The 16882-nt window shown below is 37.9% G+C and overlaps 1 protein-coding gene across 2 annotated transcripts; it reads left to right on the top strand.

Annotated features, from left to right (window-relative positions):
* The first annotated feature begins 1446 nt into the window (after window positions 1-1446).
* mocs1 (molybdenum cofactor synthesis 1) lies at window positions 1447-16414 on the top strand. 2 transcript variants are annotated; one of them, XM_062041748.1, is made up of 11 exons: window positions 1447-1719; window positions 2700-2808; window positions 3766-3933; window positions 7815-7979; window positions 8475-8536; window positions 8851-8962; window positions 9909-10021; window positions 10337-10447; window positions 10523-10643; window positions 10725-10772; window positions 12477-16414. In XM_062041748.1, exons 1-11 carry the CDS (start codon window positions 1525-1527, stop codon window positions 13370-13372), a joined length of 2100 nt encoding a protein of 699 aa, XP_061897732.1. In that variant the 5' UTR covers window positions 1447-1524; the 3' UTR covers window positions 13373-16414. The 2 variants fall into 2 exon arrangements, with proteins under 2 accessions (XP_061897732.1, XP_061897733.1); XM_062041749.1 differs by having other exon boundaries at window positions 10725-10790; window positions 12477-12621.
* The last annotated feature ends 468 nt before the right edge of the window (window positions 16415-16882 follow it).

Raw genomic sequence — 16882 nt, 5'->3', positions numbered from 1 at the left:
GTCCAGTTTAGAAAACTGTTTTATTTTAGATATGTAATCCTCCATGTTAAAAGTTCAGGCGAGAGGAAGAAAATAAACGATCGCTGCTAACTGTTGCTGCTTGTTGTCACTTCTTCTGCAGCCGAGTAGTCGCAAGAATGATCTTTGGGATCACTACCGCCCTCTACCACCAGGAGGCGGGATTACTGCGAGCCTCACCCAGCGCGTCTTCGCAGCCGTTTTATGATTGCTCAGCACAAGAAATACGTTACACACATACAGTTGTTGACAAAATACACTGTACATTATATACCTCAGCTAACTAAACTATGGAAATGTATAATATAATTCATATAGCAATACGGTCTCACTGCACAGCAGGCCAGCAGTTAGCCGAGTCATTGCGCAATCCATGGCGAGGCTCAACTGGCTGGTGACTCACCGCAAGTCTCTTCTCAGTATTTGAACGGCAAATGTGAAAATTCAGCGATTTTGAATAAAAATAATCTAAAACTGGTGAAGTTAAATGGAAAATAACTTTATAGTATAGTCACTGTATACATATAACAATTTAATTTTTTTTTTTTCTTTTTACTTTTTTTTTCTTTCCATGATGGCATGTGAGGCCCCGCCTCACCTGCATCCCCTGACTGCACGTCACTGGTACATATATAAGTATGTTAATCAAGATTAGCTACGATACCACAGCTACATAATCCTTGAATTCGTTAATAAATGTGTATACATTTGAATGATTCTGATCCATATCTTATCTTAGAACTACCACTTGTACTTGTTTCCTTGATTGAAAATATAACTATAATAATGAGCCAGTGTTTTGAACACCTCTTTGAAAGGAACGGCTCCTCTTGATCAGCCATAAATTCCAATGTTATTAATATACATCTTGTATATTAATATGGACGTTATCAATCAGATTTGACGTTTGCAGTGCAGTTTTATAATTGCAATATTTTATTTCAATCAATCAATCAATGTTTATTTATATAGCCCTAAATCACAAGTGTCTTAATTATTTTGTTGGATTTAATTAAATACATGACTTGCAGGGGTAACTTAAGTTATGACCAATTTAGTACATTTTTTTGTGGCAATTAACAACTGAAATTATACAGTTGTGTCTCAATGAATTAGAATATAGTCCATATGTTAATTTGTTTCAGTAGTTCAAGTCAAAAAGTGAAACAACAACATTCCCTACAAAAAAAGACTGACATATTTTAAGTACGTATTCTTAATGATGTTGATGATTATTGCTTACAGCTAATAAAAACAACAAATTCAATACCGCATAAAATGTTACAAATATACATAGAGGAATAAGTGCATCGTCTTCTTACCAATTGGACTACACTTCCCAGCATACATTGGTGCATGACGTCACAAGCCCTCATTGGCTGACGAGACGACACCCTTTCCTCTTCCGTCCCAGTGCGTGAACTCTGAACTGTCATCGTTTATCTCACGGAAACACATTGGAGTTGTTCCAGCATATTTGTGCTGTTGCGACACAACAACAACGCTATGGCTTCTAACGTCTGCTCCCGCTTGTTGCACTCACACAGGAGTGTGACACGTTTCGGGAAACTATGGACTAAAAGCGTAGCAGCGAATATACTGCGACTTTTCTCAAGTGCAACGCATACAAAAAGTGAACTTGGGAATTCTACTTTGGCTCCACCGGACGTCAGCACTTCTGCGAAAACGGGAACAAGACTGGTAACTCACAAGATAACTTATTGCCGTGGAAATAATCACGTGTATTCGGGCATATAATAGTGTCTATTCAAGTAAAAATTGCAAAGCCGATGACTGTACTGTATGCAAATAAGCACCCAAAGTTACAGGGGGTAGCTTAGCACTGACATTAAACATGTTTTTTAAATGTGATTTCACATTTAAGCACACACAAATAAATGTAATTCCATGCCCTAAAACTACTATGCCAATTTGTTGGAATTTGCATATTTATCAGTTGTATTTCTTAACAAGATGGCCTAAATAGTTTTACGCCAAAGTCTTATGATGAAGTTTATAGTGTGTGACCAAACCCAAGTCTTGTGTTCGCCTTTGTACTAAAAGCTAATTCAGCAGGAACAGTCAACGGTCACAGAGGCCGCGCGTGACTGAAATGGCTTTTCGTTTCACAATCCCATTTCAATCCAGCAATTTAAAAAGGCCAGTTGGAAAACATAAGGTTGTTTTTTTAAAGCCGCATATTTTCAGTTTGAGAAATGCTGGTAATGTTTGTTTACTTAACAAATAAAACAAATCCAAATATCAAAATCAGCCTGTGACAGTAAAAGGTGAATTAATTTAGCATGGTTAAATAAATGATAAATGGGTTATACTTGTATAGCGCTTTTCTACCTTCAATGTACTCAGAGCGCTTTGACAGTATTTCCACATTTACCCATTCACACACACATTCACACACTGATGGCGGGAGCTGCCATGCAAGGCGCTAACCAGCAGCCATCAGAGGCAAAGGGTGAAGTGTCTTGCCCAAGGACACAACGGACGTGACTAGCAAGGTAGAAGGTGGGAATTGAACCCCAGTAACCAGCAACACTCCGATTGCTGGCACAGCCACTCTACCAACTTCGCCACGCCGTCCCGTTATTATGGTTAACCATAATAAATTAATTAACAAATGTTCACAGTCCACAAATGTAACCTTTTTACTGTCTCGTTCTCAGGAGAGGATGCGAGAGCACAATGTTCCCTTTTCATCATTTCTGACAGACAATTTTGGCCGGAGACACAGCTATTTGCGCATCTCCCTGACTGAGAAATGCAACCTGCGCTGTAAGTTTGCTTGCCATGTCTGTTTTCACTAGAGCAACACTTAGTTATATTATCATGTTAGTATTGAGTTAAATACTAACAACAAATTTTACTTATCAGACTGACCAAGTGTAACCTAATTACTAACCAAGTGTAACCTGATTATTGAACAATTTTACGGTACATATATCGGACACATTCCGAAAAGAGGCACCGATTGTGTACATACTCCTGCCATATGTGTAGCTGAAGTGGGTTCGATCTCTGGTCAGTGCCCTAACTAACACCCAGCTGTTAGAGCTTTTGATGTGTGCTTTAGGTAATTTGCCCTTTTGGAATACGTAGTGTCCAAATCACAGTAGGTGTGTGTTGAAGCGATCCAAAAATAGACATTTTAATAGGTGTATCCATAACTCGCAGATTTTCACTTTTTGAGGATGGCTAGAAAACATACACCCGGCCCTAGATCTACTTTATTGAACTGTTGAACAAATAATTTCATGCTGCCCAAAGAAAAACTACCAGCCCCTGTCAATCCTTCTCACTCCACTAACAAGACTGCGTTTGTATTTTGTAAGTACAGTAGTGCACAGTATGTAGGTATACTCTTGACCCTGTGTAAATCAGAGACATTTCTAAATATCTTTATCATTACAGATGTATGTTGTACATTTTTTTCCATTCTGGTCAAATAATGGTTTATATAAATCTTAAGTCCTAAAGTGCCCAAACTAATGACATACATGCTCATGGTGAGTGTATATAAAGGTTTGACCGCAACTGTCATGTACAAGTCAAGATGTGATCACGCCTTGAACGCCAGAATGTGTTTTGCATTTTTGTGTTTCTTTTCTTCAGTCGACCGTTAAGAGTAAAATGTAAATTGTTATATCTTTAACTTATCTTGTTGTAATTATAACTTTGCGTAAATATGGCGTGTTAAAAATATTGCTTTACTTCTTATCTCCTCAATCTTAGGTCAGTATTGTATGCCAGAGGAAGGTGTGAAACTGACACCACGAGGCCAATTGCTGTCCACCTTAGAGGTGCTGACTCTAGCACGCCTTTTTGTCAAAGAGGGCGTGGAGAAGATTCGCCTTACTGGAGGAGAACCGCTCATCAGACCTGATTTCCTGGATATAATTGGTAAGGCGCTATCAACATGACGTTTGCAATGTGACTGAAGAAATATGTGTGAAGGAGAAATTATTATTCACACTACATCAAACTTGCCTCATGATGACATATCACCGTATAGATTTAATTAGTGGTATAAGGGAAGTATCTGCCACAATGATCACAATTCTGTTACTGATATCAAGACATGACAAGGCCTGACGATCCAATCAAATAACAGTGTTTCCCATAAACTGCCAAGATACCTGTGGCTATGGGCGTGGTCACCATGACATCATCGAGTAATTTGCATAATTTACTACAATGATATGATTTTCTCTAAAAAGGCTAAAAAAATGTATACTTACTAATTAATAATAACAGTTTTGTTTTAAACATCCATCCATCCATCCATCCATTTTACAATATAATTACAACACTTTATGTACATATTTATACACAGATTTGAATAATAAGTTATTCACTGAAATGTATTTATTAATTGTGGTTCTTACAAAAAATATATCTTATAAAAATATAAAAGCTAAAATGTCTCTTAAAGCTCTGCCCCTTTAATTAGTGCATACTAAATAATTTAACTTTAGCCTACTACTACAACCATATTATTTACCAGCAACATAAAGTGAAACAGAGGCAGAGGTGTCCTGCCACAGTCAGTAACAAATAAACAGAAAACAGTAGTGGTGGTAGATAGACACAAAGCTTCATCAAACATCTGGTCCACTGAACAAAGAGCTCCAAAAATCTTGATCCTACACTTCTCTTTTGTAAAGTAAATCTGAACAGCCGATATGGGCATCTACATCAACTATATGATTTGCCTTAAGAAGCTGGACAGGACAAAAAAAAAAAAGAAACAATTTTTTAAAAATTTTGTGGCGGCCTTAATTCTTTCGTGGCGGGCCGCCACAAATAAATGAATGTGTGGGAAACACTGAATAATATAATATAGGAAGTGGAGCATTGAATCCGCACAGTCCATGTCAATACAAGTTCTTCTCTGTCTGACTCCTGAAGCCCTCTAAAAGCCTAACCCCTGATTTCCATAGGATGCGGAACGCCAGCGAAACGTAGCTTCCACGGAACAGCACCGCCATCTGCCATTCGGCAATCCCCACGAGTGTTCTGCTGCAGATCTGCCATGCAGCGAAATAGCCCGGCTTTTTACGAGATCTCGCGAATCCGCGCATAATCATGTGATAAAGTAAACAGCACTGAAGTAAACACTGCAAAACGTCTGAAGCTTTGCCGTCCATCAATACCCATAGGTGGGCGCTTCTGCGACAGCATTGACTTGACTTGACTCGAGAGAAAGACGACAGCATTGCCTTGCAGAACAACAAATAGATTTTTTTTGTAGCAAGCAACAACACAACATTAACATCATGTGATGTAGACACACAACTCCCACGAACCACGGCCTTAGTTCTTAGTGCAGCTATCCAAACCTGATACTAGAGGAAATTGAATTTCCCTTCGGGATTTAAAATTAAGGCTGAAACGACGCATCGACGTAGTCGACGTCATCGACGTCATCGGTTACATAAATACGTCGATGCCGCTTTTGTGCGTCGACGCGTCGCATATTTACGTCACACTACCGTCATGGCGAAGCACAAAGCAGACGATCAAAGCAGACGATGCGAGCGGTGCGAGCGAGGGGGAAAAATCACGCCAAAAGTCGTCAAAAGTGTGGAAGTATTTCAATACACAGCCTAATAATGTTGTTGTATGCACGCTGTGTCGAGCGTAAATGGCCTATCATAGCAGCACAACGGCTATGAACGAACATTTGGAAAGACAACCATCAACCATCAACTAGTCAATCGTCCGCGTGAGCATACGTTGTCATCATTACACAAAAACATGAATGTGTCATTTGTATCTGCTAGGGGTGTAACGGTACGTGTTTTGTATTGAACCGTTTCGGTACGGGGCTTTCGGTTCGGTACGGGGGTGTACCGAACGAGTTTCTAAGCTAAAGCTAACTTTAGCTGCTAAAGTCTTAACAAGCTGCTTCGCTCCTTCTGCCTCTGTTTCAGCACGCAGCATTGTCCCACCCACACAACCATCTGATTGGTACACACGAAGCATTATCAGCCAATCAGCAGTGCGTATTCAGAGCGTTACCAGCCAATCAGCAGTGTGTATTCAGAGTGCATGTAGTCAGCGCTTCAGCGTGGAGCAGATAGGTGTTTAGCAGGTGAGCATCAGGCAGCGGACTCTCCCCAAATGATAATAAACACCTCCCAGTCAACTACTAGTAACATCACTATGAGCCAGTTGACCTTCTAGAAACTTAAACTGCAGCTCAGCTCACTCGCAGTCCTGGCTTGAGGTGAAGGCTAATTACCTCTCAGTTCCAGCCACATCGACCCCTTCTGAGCGCCTATTTTCAGCTGCTGGGAATATTGTAAACATGAAAAGAACCAGAGCATGTAGACATGCTAACCTTTCTTCATTACAACTGTTAATCACTCACTGGAATGAGTAGAATTGGTTATTGTGTACTGTGTTGGACTGGATGTTTATTTTGCACATTTTAAAAGCAATACTTAATGTTTATAGTGCTCCAGAATATTTAGATTGGCACTTTTTTGTATTGGATGTTTATCTTTATTTTTGCACATTTTAGCAAATAAGCAATACTTTCACTTTTGTTGAAATGTTTACACTGTTGTAACAGAATATTTCGTTTTACACTTTTTTGTATTGGATGTTTATCTTTATTTTTGCACATTTTAAAGCAAAATAAGCAATACTTTTACTTTTGAAATGCTTATACTATTGCAGAATATTAAGATTTGCACTGGATGTTGACTTTTATATTTGCACATTAAAAAGCAAATAAGATACTTTTAATTTTGTTAAAGGTTAAAAGTTTTAAATGTTTACATTGTTACAGAATATTTAGTCATGTTGTTGTCAATGTTGACTGAGTGGCCATAATTCTTTTTTTTTGTAAATAAAAGCTATGCCTTTTGAAAAAACTGGCCTACATTTATTTTTTCATCTTCATTTTGAATAAACAAATAATCGGTAAAAGGAAAAATAATCTATAGATTAATCGAAAAATAATCTATAGATTAACCGATTAATCAAAAAAAAATATCTATAGATTAATCGATAGAAAAATAATCGTTAGATGCAGCCTTATTTAAAATTAGTACAATAAAGTAATATTTACAGAGTAATCACTTACTAAACGTCACACTCAGTGGATTTAGTATTCATGCTTGAATGCATGAATGAAGATGTCATTTTGAGTTGTTTCCATACATATAGAATGGATTAGAAATGCAAAATTATAAAACATAACTGATATTTTATTTTAAGAATTGTCTCATAACATTTTGCCCATTTATATTGTCACATCAAGCACATTAATGATATTAAATTTACCTGTTCAAACATTTCTTTGAATTCGTGTTTCTGCAAGTTGACACCTGACTGTGTTTTTAACCAAACAAGCCAAAGTGTTGAAATTAGGACTGGTTGGTTGAGAAGTGCTGGTCTGTAAGCAATATAATTTCAATAATAAATAACACCTTACCCTATGGGGCTTAATATTGAATAAGAGTTCAAATAAAACAAATGCAAGTATTGTGGAGCTTCAACGTTTATAAATATGCTTGTGACATTTGTGACGTTACCGGCCGCCCAACCATCAAACACACAATGTCATGTTTGATAGTTTTTGGTATTCTTGCATTTAGAGTTCCAGATTAGGCTGGTTCTATAAAACGTGTCTAATTTGAAGAATATGTAAGAATGTTTTACTTTATAAAAATATATATAAAGTATGTAACTATTTGGTAAATGCTGGATTAAGACATTTGTCCAAGTTCTCCTTTTTAATGTTTCCTTTACACATTGTCTGGCCTTTGTAGCAGAGCTGAAGAAGTTGGAGGGTCTAAAGACCATTGCGGTGACAACAAATGGCATAAACCTGGCCAGACTTTTGCCTCCATTGAAAGATGCAGGCCTTAACCTGATCAACATCAGTTTGGATACGCTCGTACCTGCTAAGTTTGAGTTCATTGTCAGGCGAAAAGGTATGTTTGTCTTTTTATTTTTATGGGCAAAAGTTTAAGATTTGATGGGACGTTGTGGTTTGGGCTGCGTGTTCGCTAGTTTAATATTAACACTATTTAAAGCTTATAAACTCCATCTAGCCAGGAAAGAAAGTGACGACCTGTCCAAAGAATGCACAGATGGACCTACTAAGATACATGGTACAGAGAAAAGGGCCGTTTTGTGAAAAAAGCAACAGTTTAAACTTTCTTTTATTATCACACAAACATTAACAGATTGAGCCCTGAGCCAGGAATACATTTTTAAGTGTCACAGTGCGGGTGTGGTAGCCTGGAAGTTGGATAGTAATGAGCAAGGAGTAGCAGCAGTAAATGTGCAACTCAAATTGTTTGACTAGCCAAACAACCAGAACAACAATGTCTTCGCCCCAGGCCAGATGGTCATGACAGAAAATAATTTAAAATTACTGCATTAAACAATATTTTCTCTTGTTTAAACTTTCATCTTTTTCACAGGGTTCCACAAGGTCATGGAAGGCATTGAAAAAGCCGTTGAGATGGGCTACAACCCAGTCAAGGTATTTGGGGTGTCTTTTTTTTAAAACCCTTGTTTTCTTTTATGCTAATCATTGCTTACCGGCAGGTTTCAGGGAAGCACGATAATAGAAATTTGAACCAATACCACTAATTTTCAGACCTTTACAACCGATAACGATAACCAATATTTATGTACAAAATATTTTTGTGAGAATAAATTAATTTTACAGTTCACAGTAACCTTTTTCATTATTATTACACACTTTTGTTTAGTCTTGGTTTTACACTTTGCAGCCCCAAAGAGTGACCTAAAAAGCTTCTTGGTTTGTTTGATGCCGTGTGTTCCCTGCTGTAGGTCAACTGTGTGGTCATGCGAGGCCTCAATGAAGATGAGCTGCTGAATTTTGTAGCTCTGACCGAGACAAAGCCTCTGGAAGTGCGTTTCATTGAATACATGCCATTCGATGGTGAGTCTGCACAAAAAAGTAGAAAAAAAACCACCAAGAGTGTGTAGGTTTGAAACATTGTGAAACACAAACCTTCTGTAGACATCAATCAATCAATCAAAGTATATTTTAATAGCCCTAAATCACAAGTGTCTCGAAGTGCTGCACAAGCCACAACGACATCCTCGGCTCAGATCCCACATCAGGGCAAGGAAAAACTCAACCCAATGGGCTACAATGAGAAACCTTGAAAGTAACCACAGATGTGGGACCCCCCGAGTGGATCGAGTTAATAGTGTGAGAGTTCAGTCCATAGTGGGGCCAGCCGGAGATCATCTTGAGTGGAGAGCAGAAATGAGAGACGGCAGATCAACTGGTCTGAAAGGGAGGTCTATTTAAAGGGTAGAGTATACAAATTAGTTTTAAGATGGGACTTAAATGCTTCTACTGTGGTAGCATCTCAAACTGTTACCAGGAGGGCATTCCAGACTACTGGAGCCCAAATAGAAAACACTCATAGCCCGTAGACTTTTTTTGGGCTCTGGGAATCACTAATAAGCTGGAGTTCTTTGAACGCAGATTTCTTGCCGGGACATATGGTACAATACAATCAGCAAGATAGGATGGAGCTAGACCGTTTAGTATTTTATACGTAAGTAGTAAAACCCTAAAGTTGCATCTTAAGTGCACAGGAAGCCAGTGCAGGTGAGTCAGTATAGGCGTAATATGACCAAAATTTCTTGTTTTCTTGTCAAAAGTCTAGCAGCCGCATAAGATGACATAAGATGGCATGATTTTTTGCCCGTGTGTGTAGTTTTTGTCAAGGATGCAAAAAGTACATCTTACTCCTCACCCAAAGTACAAGCTTTCTACACTACCAGAGTCCCACAAGTGACTGACATTGGTAGTCCAGACAGAAAGCTGGGTTACTGGGTGTTTTTCTCATATCAACTCTTTTTTTGTGCAGGCAACAAATGGAACTTCAAGAAGATGGTGAGCTACCAGGAGATGTTGGATCACATCAGGCAGCAGTGGCCTGACCTAGAAATGCTTCAAACTGGACACACTGACACTGCCAAGGTATTCAGTTTTGTTACTTAGAAGTTAGAACGTCACCAAAATGTGTCATATTTATTATTATCTGTATATATTTTATGCTTCCACCTCAAGTAAAATTTAGGTTTTATTGTTATCATTAATATTACTGTGTCAACATCCATTCAGTTGCTTGTATTTCAGAATAAACATTGACAGTTTAATGTGATTATAGTAAATTAAAGGCCATGAACACTGATAATAATACAAAAATAAAGTGAAGGCTGTCCTGACAAGCAATAAACAAACGCACAAATGCCTTCAGTGGTTTCTCACTAATGCTTGACATTTGTCCGACAGACATTTAAGGTGCCTGGCTTCAAAGGGCAGGTTGGATTCATCACCTCCATGTCTGATCATTTCTGTGGCTCCTGTAACCGTTTACGCATCACTGCAGACGGCAACCTCAAGGTAATAACTGTGCATATGCATGTATGTTTGTTTGTGTTTTTTTGTGTCCATCGTACTCTTACCATCTGTCGTTAGGTGTGTTTGTTCGGTAACTCGGAGGTGTCGCTCCGAGATGTGTTGCGCTCTGGAGCGTCTGAGGAAGAGCTGCTGCAAATCATCGGCGCTGCTGTGGGCAGGAAGAAGAAACAACATGCAGGTAAGTTTGTTTACTATTGCTGCTGTTTTGCAGTGTTGGCAGACTGTTAGTTGTATTACCCCACCACCTCTTCTTTTTCAGGCATGTTCAATATCTCCCAAATGAAGAACAGACCTATGATCCTCATCGGTGGGTGACACTTTGACTGTACGTACAAACTCACAAACAAACTCTGTCTGTCATTTACTTATTTGTGTCACACCTTCTGAATTCTCCAACAATTAACAGGTCTGAAAATATTTAAATACATTTGCAACCACAAATTCATTTTACAGTAGAGCCGCAGGTTTTTCGCCATTTGCAGGGGTTAGGATCCAAGACCCCTGAAAACAACATCAACCCGCTAATAATGGACGCAGTACCTATTTTTGACACACCAAGCCCAATAATACACCTCACACACTAATAAGATGATGATGACTGATAGGCGAACAGATGGAACAGCAGTCTACCCCAACTTTTATTATCAAAATAGCCATTTTGCCCTCTCTTACACTAAAGAAAAATAGCCTGAAGCCGCGAAACATAACACAGCTTATAAACTTTTAAAAGTGCTAATCTTTTTAAAATTCTATTTAAACTTGTACCTACAGCAACAAAATCCAGCAGGCAGAAGTGCCTTGTGTATGTGTTATGTGTAAGGGATACCAGCTGGTGGTTAAACCTCACTCACGCCTTAAGAGTGGCAATGCACAATCAAGCGACATTCCCTGACTTTTAGCCCGATTGCTAGCGACTAGCGAGGCTTCCATCTGTGCTTGTCTTGTTTGAAATACATTACTATTATTATGTTTATTAATTATCCTACTGCCAGGGCCATCTCTGGTGTTTAACCGAACACAGGTACTGTACTCCCACTCCCTTTGCATCCTCGTGCTCATTCAATCACCTGTCAGAAGTCAGCCTGGATGCATCCACAGACTTGGAGACAATCTGAAATGATAAAGTAGTTTTTTGGGTTTTTTTGCCCATTTTCCTCACTAAGCTGTTTTAAAAAAATCTCACAGCTCTACAAAAGGAGTCACAACATGGAGGCTAAAGAGCAGCATGTGGCTCTGAAGTCATGGATTGTCCACCCCTGGTCTAGTCTTTAGCCTGGTCGTAATGGTCAGACATTAACATTTTGTTTACATCACTGCAACTTTTGAGGCCTGTAACAAAGTTGACTCACGAAAGCTGTTTTTTATGCTTTATTAACTTATACAGTCCCTCATTTATTGATGTTAATTAATTACGGACTTGACCGTGATGAATGAATTTCAGCGAAGTAGGAATCAATAATTACAAATCGAATATTTTCATAGCTAGAACATAAAAAATGCTTTCGACCTGATAAATATGTTTTTCAACATCATGAGATCTTCGAGTAATAAAATAACACCCTTTAGTCACTTTTACACTTTTTTTATTCCAGTATAGTAATGCTGCCTGAGGCTGAGCCAATCATACTGAATAGCGCTTTCTGATTGTTTTGGTCTCTTCAAGTGGAATAAGCTTGAAAAAAATCCACGAGATGGTGAAGCCACACCACATTCATTATTGACTTGGGGTGTATGAGACAGGTTTTTGGAAAAGAAAAAAACAACTTTTTCGTAAAGAAAATGCACAAATGGACGGGTTGTTCCACAAGTAAAAATACTTTTTTTTTTTAAATGAGAAAGTTGTGAACATGTGCTGTGGACATGAATCTTTAGTGCACTCTTTGCTAACAGGCTTTCTTGACTGATGTCCAGTTCTTTAGCAGACAGCACTTCCATCTAAAGGCAACCAGATTGTTTTCACATTCCCACCGTTTAAAAAAAACCCATTTCTCTCTCCTACTGTGTCTTTCAGATAGAACGATGGTCCTGAACAGAGAGAACCTTATGTGCCTTCAAGATGTTACTGCTTCAGCACAGGCAGCACACCATTGCTGCTTTAGAAACTTAATGAGTGAAGGCTACTATCTTAATGGCAAGAAAGACACCCCACATGAAACTGAGCACTTAATTAATGCAGAAGACCACTTGGATGAGTTTAGTGGTGGTCAATCTTCCCCCGTTATTTACTTTAGCACTTTGAGTTACACAACCCGAACTTATGTGAGTTTTGGGTGCTTAACCACTTTGAAGAGACGATTACTAATGAATACCAAAGTAAACTGTACACAACTTAGCGTGGGACAATATCACAATTACACTTCCAGCCAAGACCTCCAACTCACAACCTCTCAATCCACAAGTGATGCAAGCAGCCCTCACCTAGATGATACACCAGAAGCCCAACTGACGCACACAGATGCCCAAGGCCGAGCAAACATGGTGAATGTTGGTCGCAAAGTCCCCACACAGCGAGTAGCCACAGCCCGCGCTACCGTGCTTTTGGGACCCAGTGCTTTTGGACTCCTGCAGGATAACCAGCTGGCTAAGGGCGACGCTCTTGCCGTGGCCCAGTTGGCCGGCATCATGGGCTCGAAACAGACCTCAACTCTCATCCCACTGTGTCACCCTCTCCCTTTAGAGCACACCTCGGTCACCCTGGACCTGGACGGGCTGCGGAACACCGTGGTTATTACGGCAACGTGTCGCACCACTGGCAGGACGGGAGTCGAGATGGAGGCTTTGACTGCAGTTTCTGTAGCAGCGCTGACTGTATATGACATGTGCAAGGCTGTGAGTCAAGACATTATCATCACTGACATCAAACTGCTGAGTAAGACTGGCGGGAAGAAGGACTTTCAGCGACCATAACCTTGAATTATAAAATTGCACACGACAATGATAGTGCTGTAATGCCTGGTTCACACCAATGGCGCTTGCCGCGCTTTAAAGCGGCGAGCAAAGCGCCGTCATTTTTGTCAATTTTTCCACGAATATCCCGATCTCTGAAGTAATGTTATGCTCTGATACGCTCTGATACGAATTAGTTGCCGCTTTGTTACCGTTCCTCACGCTTTGATCCCGCTTTATTACGCTTTAAATCACGCTTTGATACGCTTTATTACGCTTTATTGAACTTTATTACGCTTTGATGCGATCCTGACGCTTTAAATCAGGCTCTGACACGATTATCAAGCTCTGTTGTGCATTGTTACAACAAAAATAAGAAAAAAATTTGAAAAACTCAGTATACTGTTTTCCACACATTTTTTATATTCATTTATTTTTTCAATTTCTCTTTTTTTTTCGTTATATTATGTTTTATATCTTCATTTCTTTTATTTTTGTCATCTTAATAAATAGCTATCTTTCATTTCTTATGCTAGTTGAAAATAATAAAAGGCAATTATCCACACATTTTTTATATTCATTTATTTTTTAAATGTCTCTTTTTTTTCGTTATATTATGTTTTATATCTTCATTTCTTTTATTTTTGTCATCTTAATAAATATCTATCTTTCATTTCTTATGCTAGTTGAAAATAATAAAAGGCAATTATCCACATATTTTTTATATTAATTTATTTTTTCAATTTCTCTTTTTTTCCCGTTATATTATGTTTTATATCTTCATTTCTTTTATTTTTGTCATCTTAATAAATATCTATCTTTCATTTCTTATGCTAGTTGAAAATAATAAAAGGCAATTATTCACACATTTTTTATATTAATTTATTTTTTCAATTTCTCTTTTTTTTCGTTATATTATGTTTTATCTTCATTTCTTTTATTTTTGTCATCTTAATAAATATCTATCTTTCATTTCTTATGCTAGTTGAAAATAATAAAAGGCAATTATCCACACATTTTTTATATTAATTTATTTTTTCAATTTCTCTTTTTTTTCCGTTATATTATGTTTTATATCTTCATTTCTTTTATTTTTGTCATCTTAATAAATATCTATCTTTCATTTCTTATGCTAGTTGAAAATAATAAAAGGCATTTCTTTTATAAAACGTAACATATTCTCTTTATTATTAACATTTTCATACAGAAAAATTATAGACAGTAATGTCAAACTGCAACATCAAACAGCAAACTCTAACAGAAGTACAGAAACAATGATCATCGTATAAAAAAGGCAATGATGCAAAAGAGAATGGATTTGTAATCCTGTGTTGGTTTTACATAAAAGTTTCAATGTCACTAGTTAATATCACAGTCACTTCCTATTTGTAGGGGTCCGCGCTTTGAACCAAGATCTGTTAAGCTTTCCTACGCTTTTAGTCAAGTTTTGCTGAGCTTTGTCACGCTTTTTCACACTTTCATACGCTCTCGGCGCTTTATTCCATTCTTGACAGAGCGCAGAATTTTTTTAAACCGTTTAAAAAATTTTGGCGAACTTGCCGCATGTCCCGCTTCACTACAAGCTTTCCCACGATCCATTAGGACCCTCACGCTTTAATCAGGCTTTGTTACGCTATAACGCCGCTTTGCATGCCGCTTTAAAGCGCCGTCAAAGCGCCGTTGGTGTGAACCTAGCATAAGTTACTTATCAAGGTGACAGAGTGGGAATCTCTGGTACTGCTATAAACTGGTTCAAGTCCTAGCTTGAGAACACAACATACTTTTGTTGTAATTGGTAACCTGTGTCTCAGACCAAATGGCTGTTCCACACAGGTCAATCCTGGGACCCCTATTGTTCAATTTGTACATGCTGCCATTAGGCCAGCTAATACTCAGCTACAGTGTGTCGTACCACAACTATGCAGATGACTCTGATCTTTGTGTCACTGATGGGAAGAGAACATTGGCCTGTTGATTCACTTTGTCACAGCATCAAACTGATAAGTGTGTGGATGAAAAATAATTTTCTTCAGCTAAATTCAGACCTAACTGAAATCATTGTCTGTGGCCCACAGAAGCAGATAGAAAATGTTATTGTCACATTTAGATCCCCTTGCTGAAAATGTATTTAGGTTAGAAATCTAGAGCGATAACAGCCTCAGACTTGACATAAAATCAATATTGTGAGCAGTGTTTTACTACCTAAAAGATGTTGCCAAAATCAGAAGTGTCTAAATGAGAAAAGACTAATCCATGCATTAGTCTTCAGCAGGCTGGACTGGTGTTATGGTATCACTCCGCTCTCTAAACAAGCTATAAAGCAGCGCATCCAAAATGCTGCTGCTTGAGCACTGACTAGAACCAGGAAATACAACCATATTAGTCCAGTGCACTGGCTTCCTGATGCTCAGAGAAAATACTTTATAAAACAGCTCTGCTTCTCTACACATACTTGTGTGGTCTTGTGCCTAAGTACATCTCTGACGTGTTAGAGCCATTTGAACCATCTCTGAGAAGCTTGGGGAGTTGAGTTAAGTTGAGTTTGACTTTATTTTGAACATGCAAGCATACACATGATACATCACACTTTCAAGTTTCTCTTTTCAACATGTTCGAAAAGGAGTAGGAAGAAGCAGAGCTTATTTAATCCTACCCCTTTTGTTTTACATAACAGTTGCTAAAACTTTTGTTCACTTTTGTTCTCAATTTATTCACAATATACTCCATATGTAATCACAATATAAATAAATAATAATTGGTGAAGTAAGTCATATTACATATAATGAGAGGGAGTGATCTCCTGCTGCTGCCTGGAGTCAGGACGGCATATGGTCAGGCTGCTTTTCAGTTTTATCCTTCTAAAATGTGGAAACAGCGATTCAGAGGATGTGAGACAAACATTACTTTGGAAATTTTTAAATCAATTATTCATGATTATTTTTATGATTTTATCTGCCTTGCAATCTGTAATGCACTTTTAATTGCCTTGCGTACGTATTATGCTCTATAAATAAATACATTTGCCTTGGCTATCTTTGAATCTATGCCATACTTGCCAACCTTGAGACCTCCTATTTCGGGAGGTGGGGGGTGCGGTCGGGGCGGGGGGCGTGGTTAAGAGGGGAGGAGTATATTTACAGCTAGAATTCACCAAGTCAAGTATTTCATAAATATATATTGTATATATATATATATATATATACAGTATAAATATATATATAATAAATACTTGACTTTCAGGGAATTTTAGCTATATATTTATTTTATTATATACTGTATATAAATAAATATATATATATATATATGAATAAAATAAATACTTGAATTTCAGTGTTCATTTATTTACACATACACACATAACACTCATCTACTCATTGTTGATTATGCAGGAACTAAACCGTGTTATAGTTTTGTACTTCAAAAATGTATGCCATCATATAACATATTTTTATGCTAAAAAAAATTTGAGAATTATGTCATGTAATTTCTCCACAGTTTATCAAGCTGTTGAAAAAGTGTTTACTTTGATAT

The sequence above is a fragment of the Entelurus aequoreus genome, linkage group LG03, assembly GCF_033978785.1.
Source record: "Entelurus aequoreus isolate RoL-2023_Sb linkage group LG03, RoL_Eaeq_v1.1, whole genome shotgun sequence".
In the NCBI taxonomy this organism is placed as follows: Eukaryota; Metazoa; Chordata; class Actinopteri; order Syngnathiformes; family Syngnathidae; genus Entelurus; species Entelurus aequoreus.
The sequence above is the reverse complement of the archived record's forward strand: the minus strand, read 5'-3'. Positions and strand labels throughout refer to the sequence as shown.

What these genes read in the sequence shown, in the direction of transcription:
- mocs1 (XM_062041748.1), top strand. Translation starts at nt 1,525, where the DNA reads ATGGCTTCTAACGTCTGCTCCCGCTTGTTGCACTCACACAGGAGTGTG. An exon ending in TGATTTCCTGGATATAATTG is followed by an intron (nt 3,934 to 7,814) that starts GTAAGGCGCTAT and finishes TGGCCTTTGTAG; the next exon opens with CAGAGCTGAAGAAGTTGGAG. An exon ending in GAAGAAGAAACAACATGCAG is followed by an intron (nt 10,644 to 10,724) that starts GTAAGTTTGTTT and finishes CTTCTTTTTCAG; the next exon opens with GCATGTTCAATATCTCCCAA.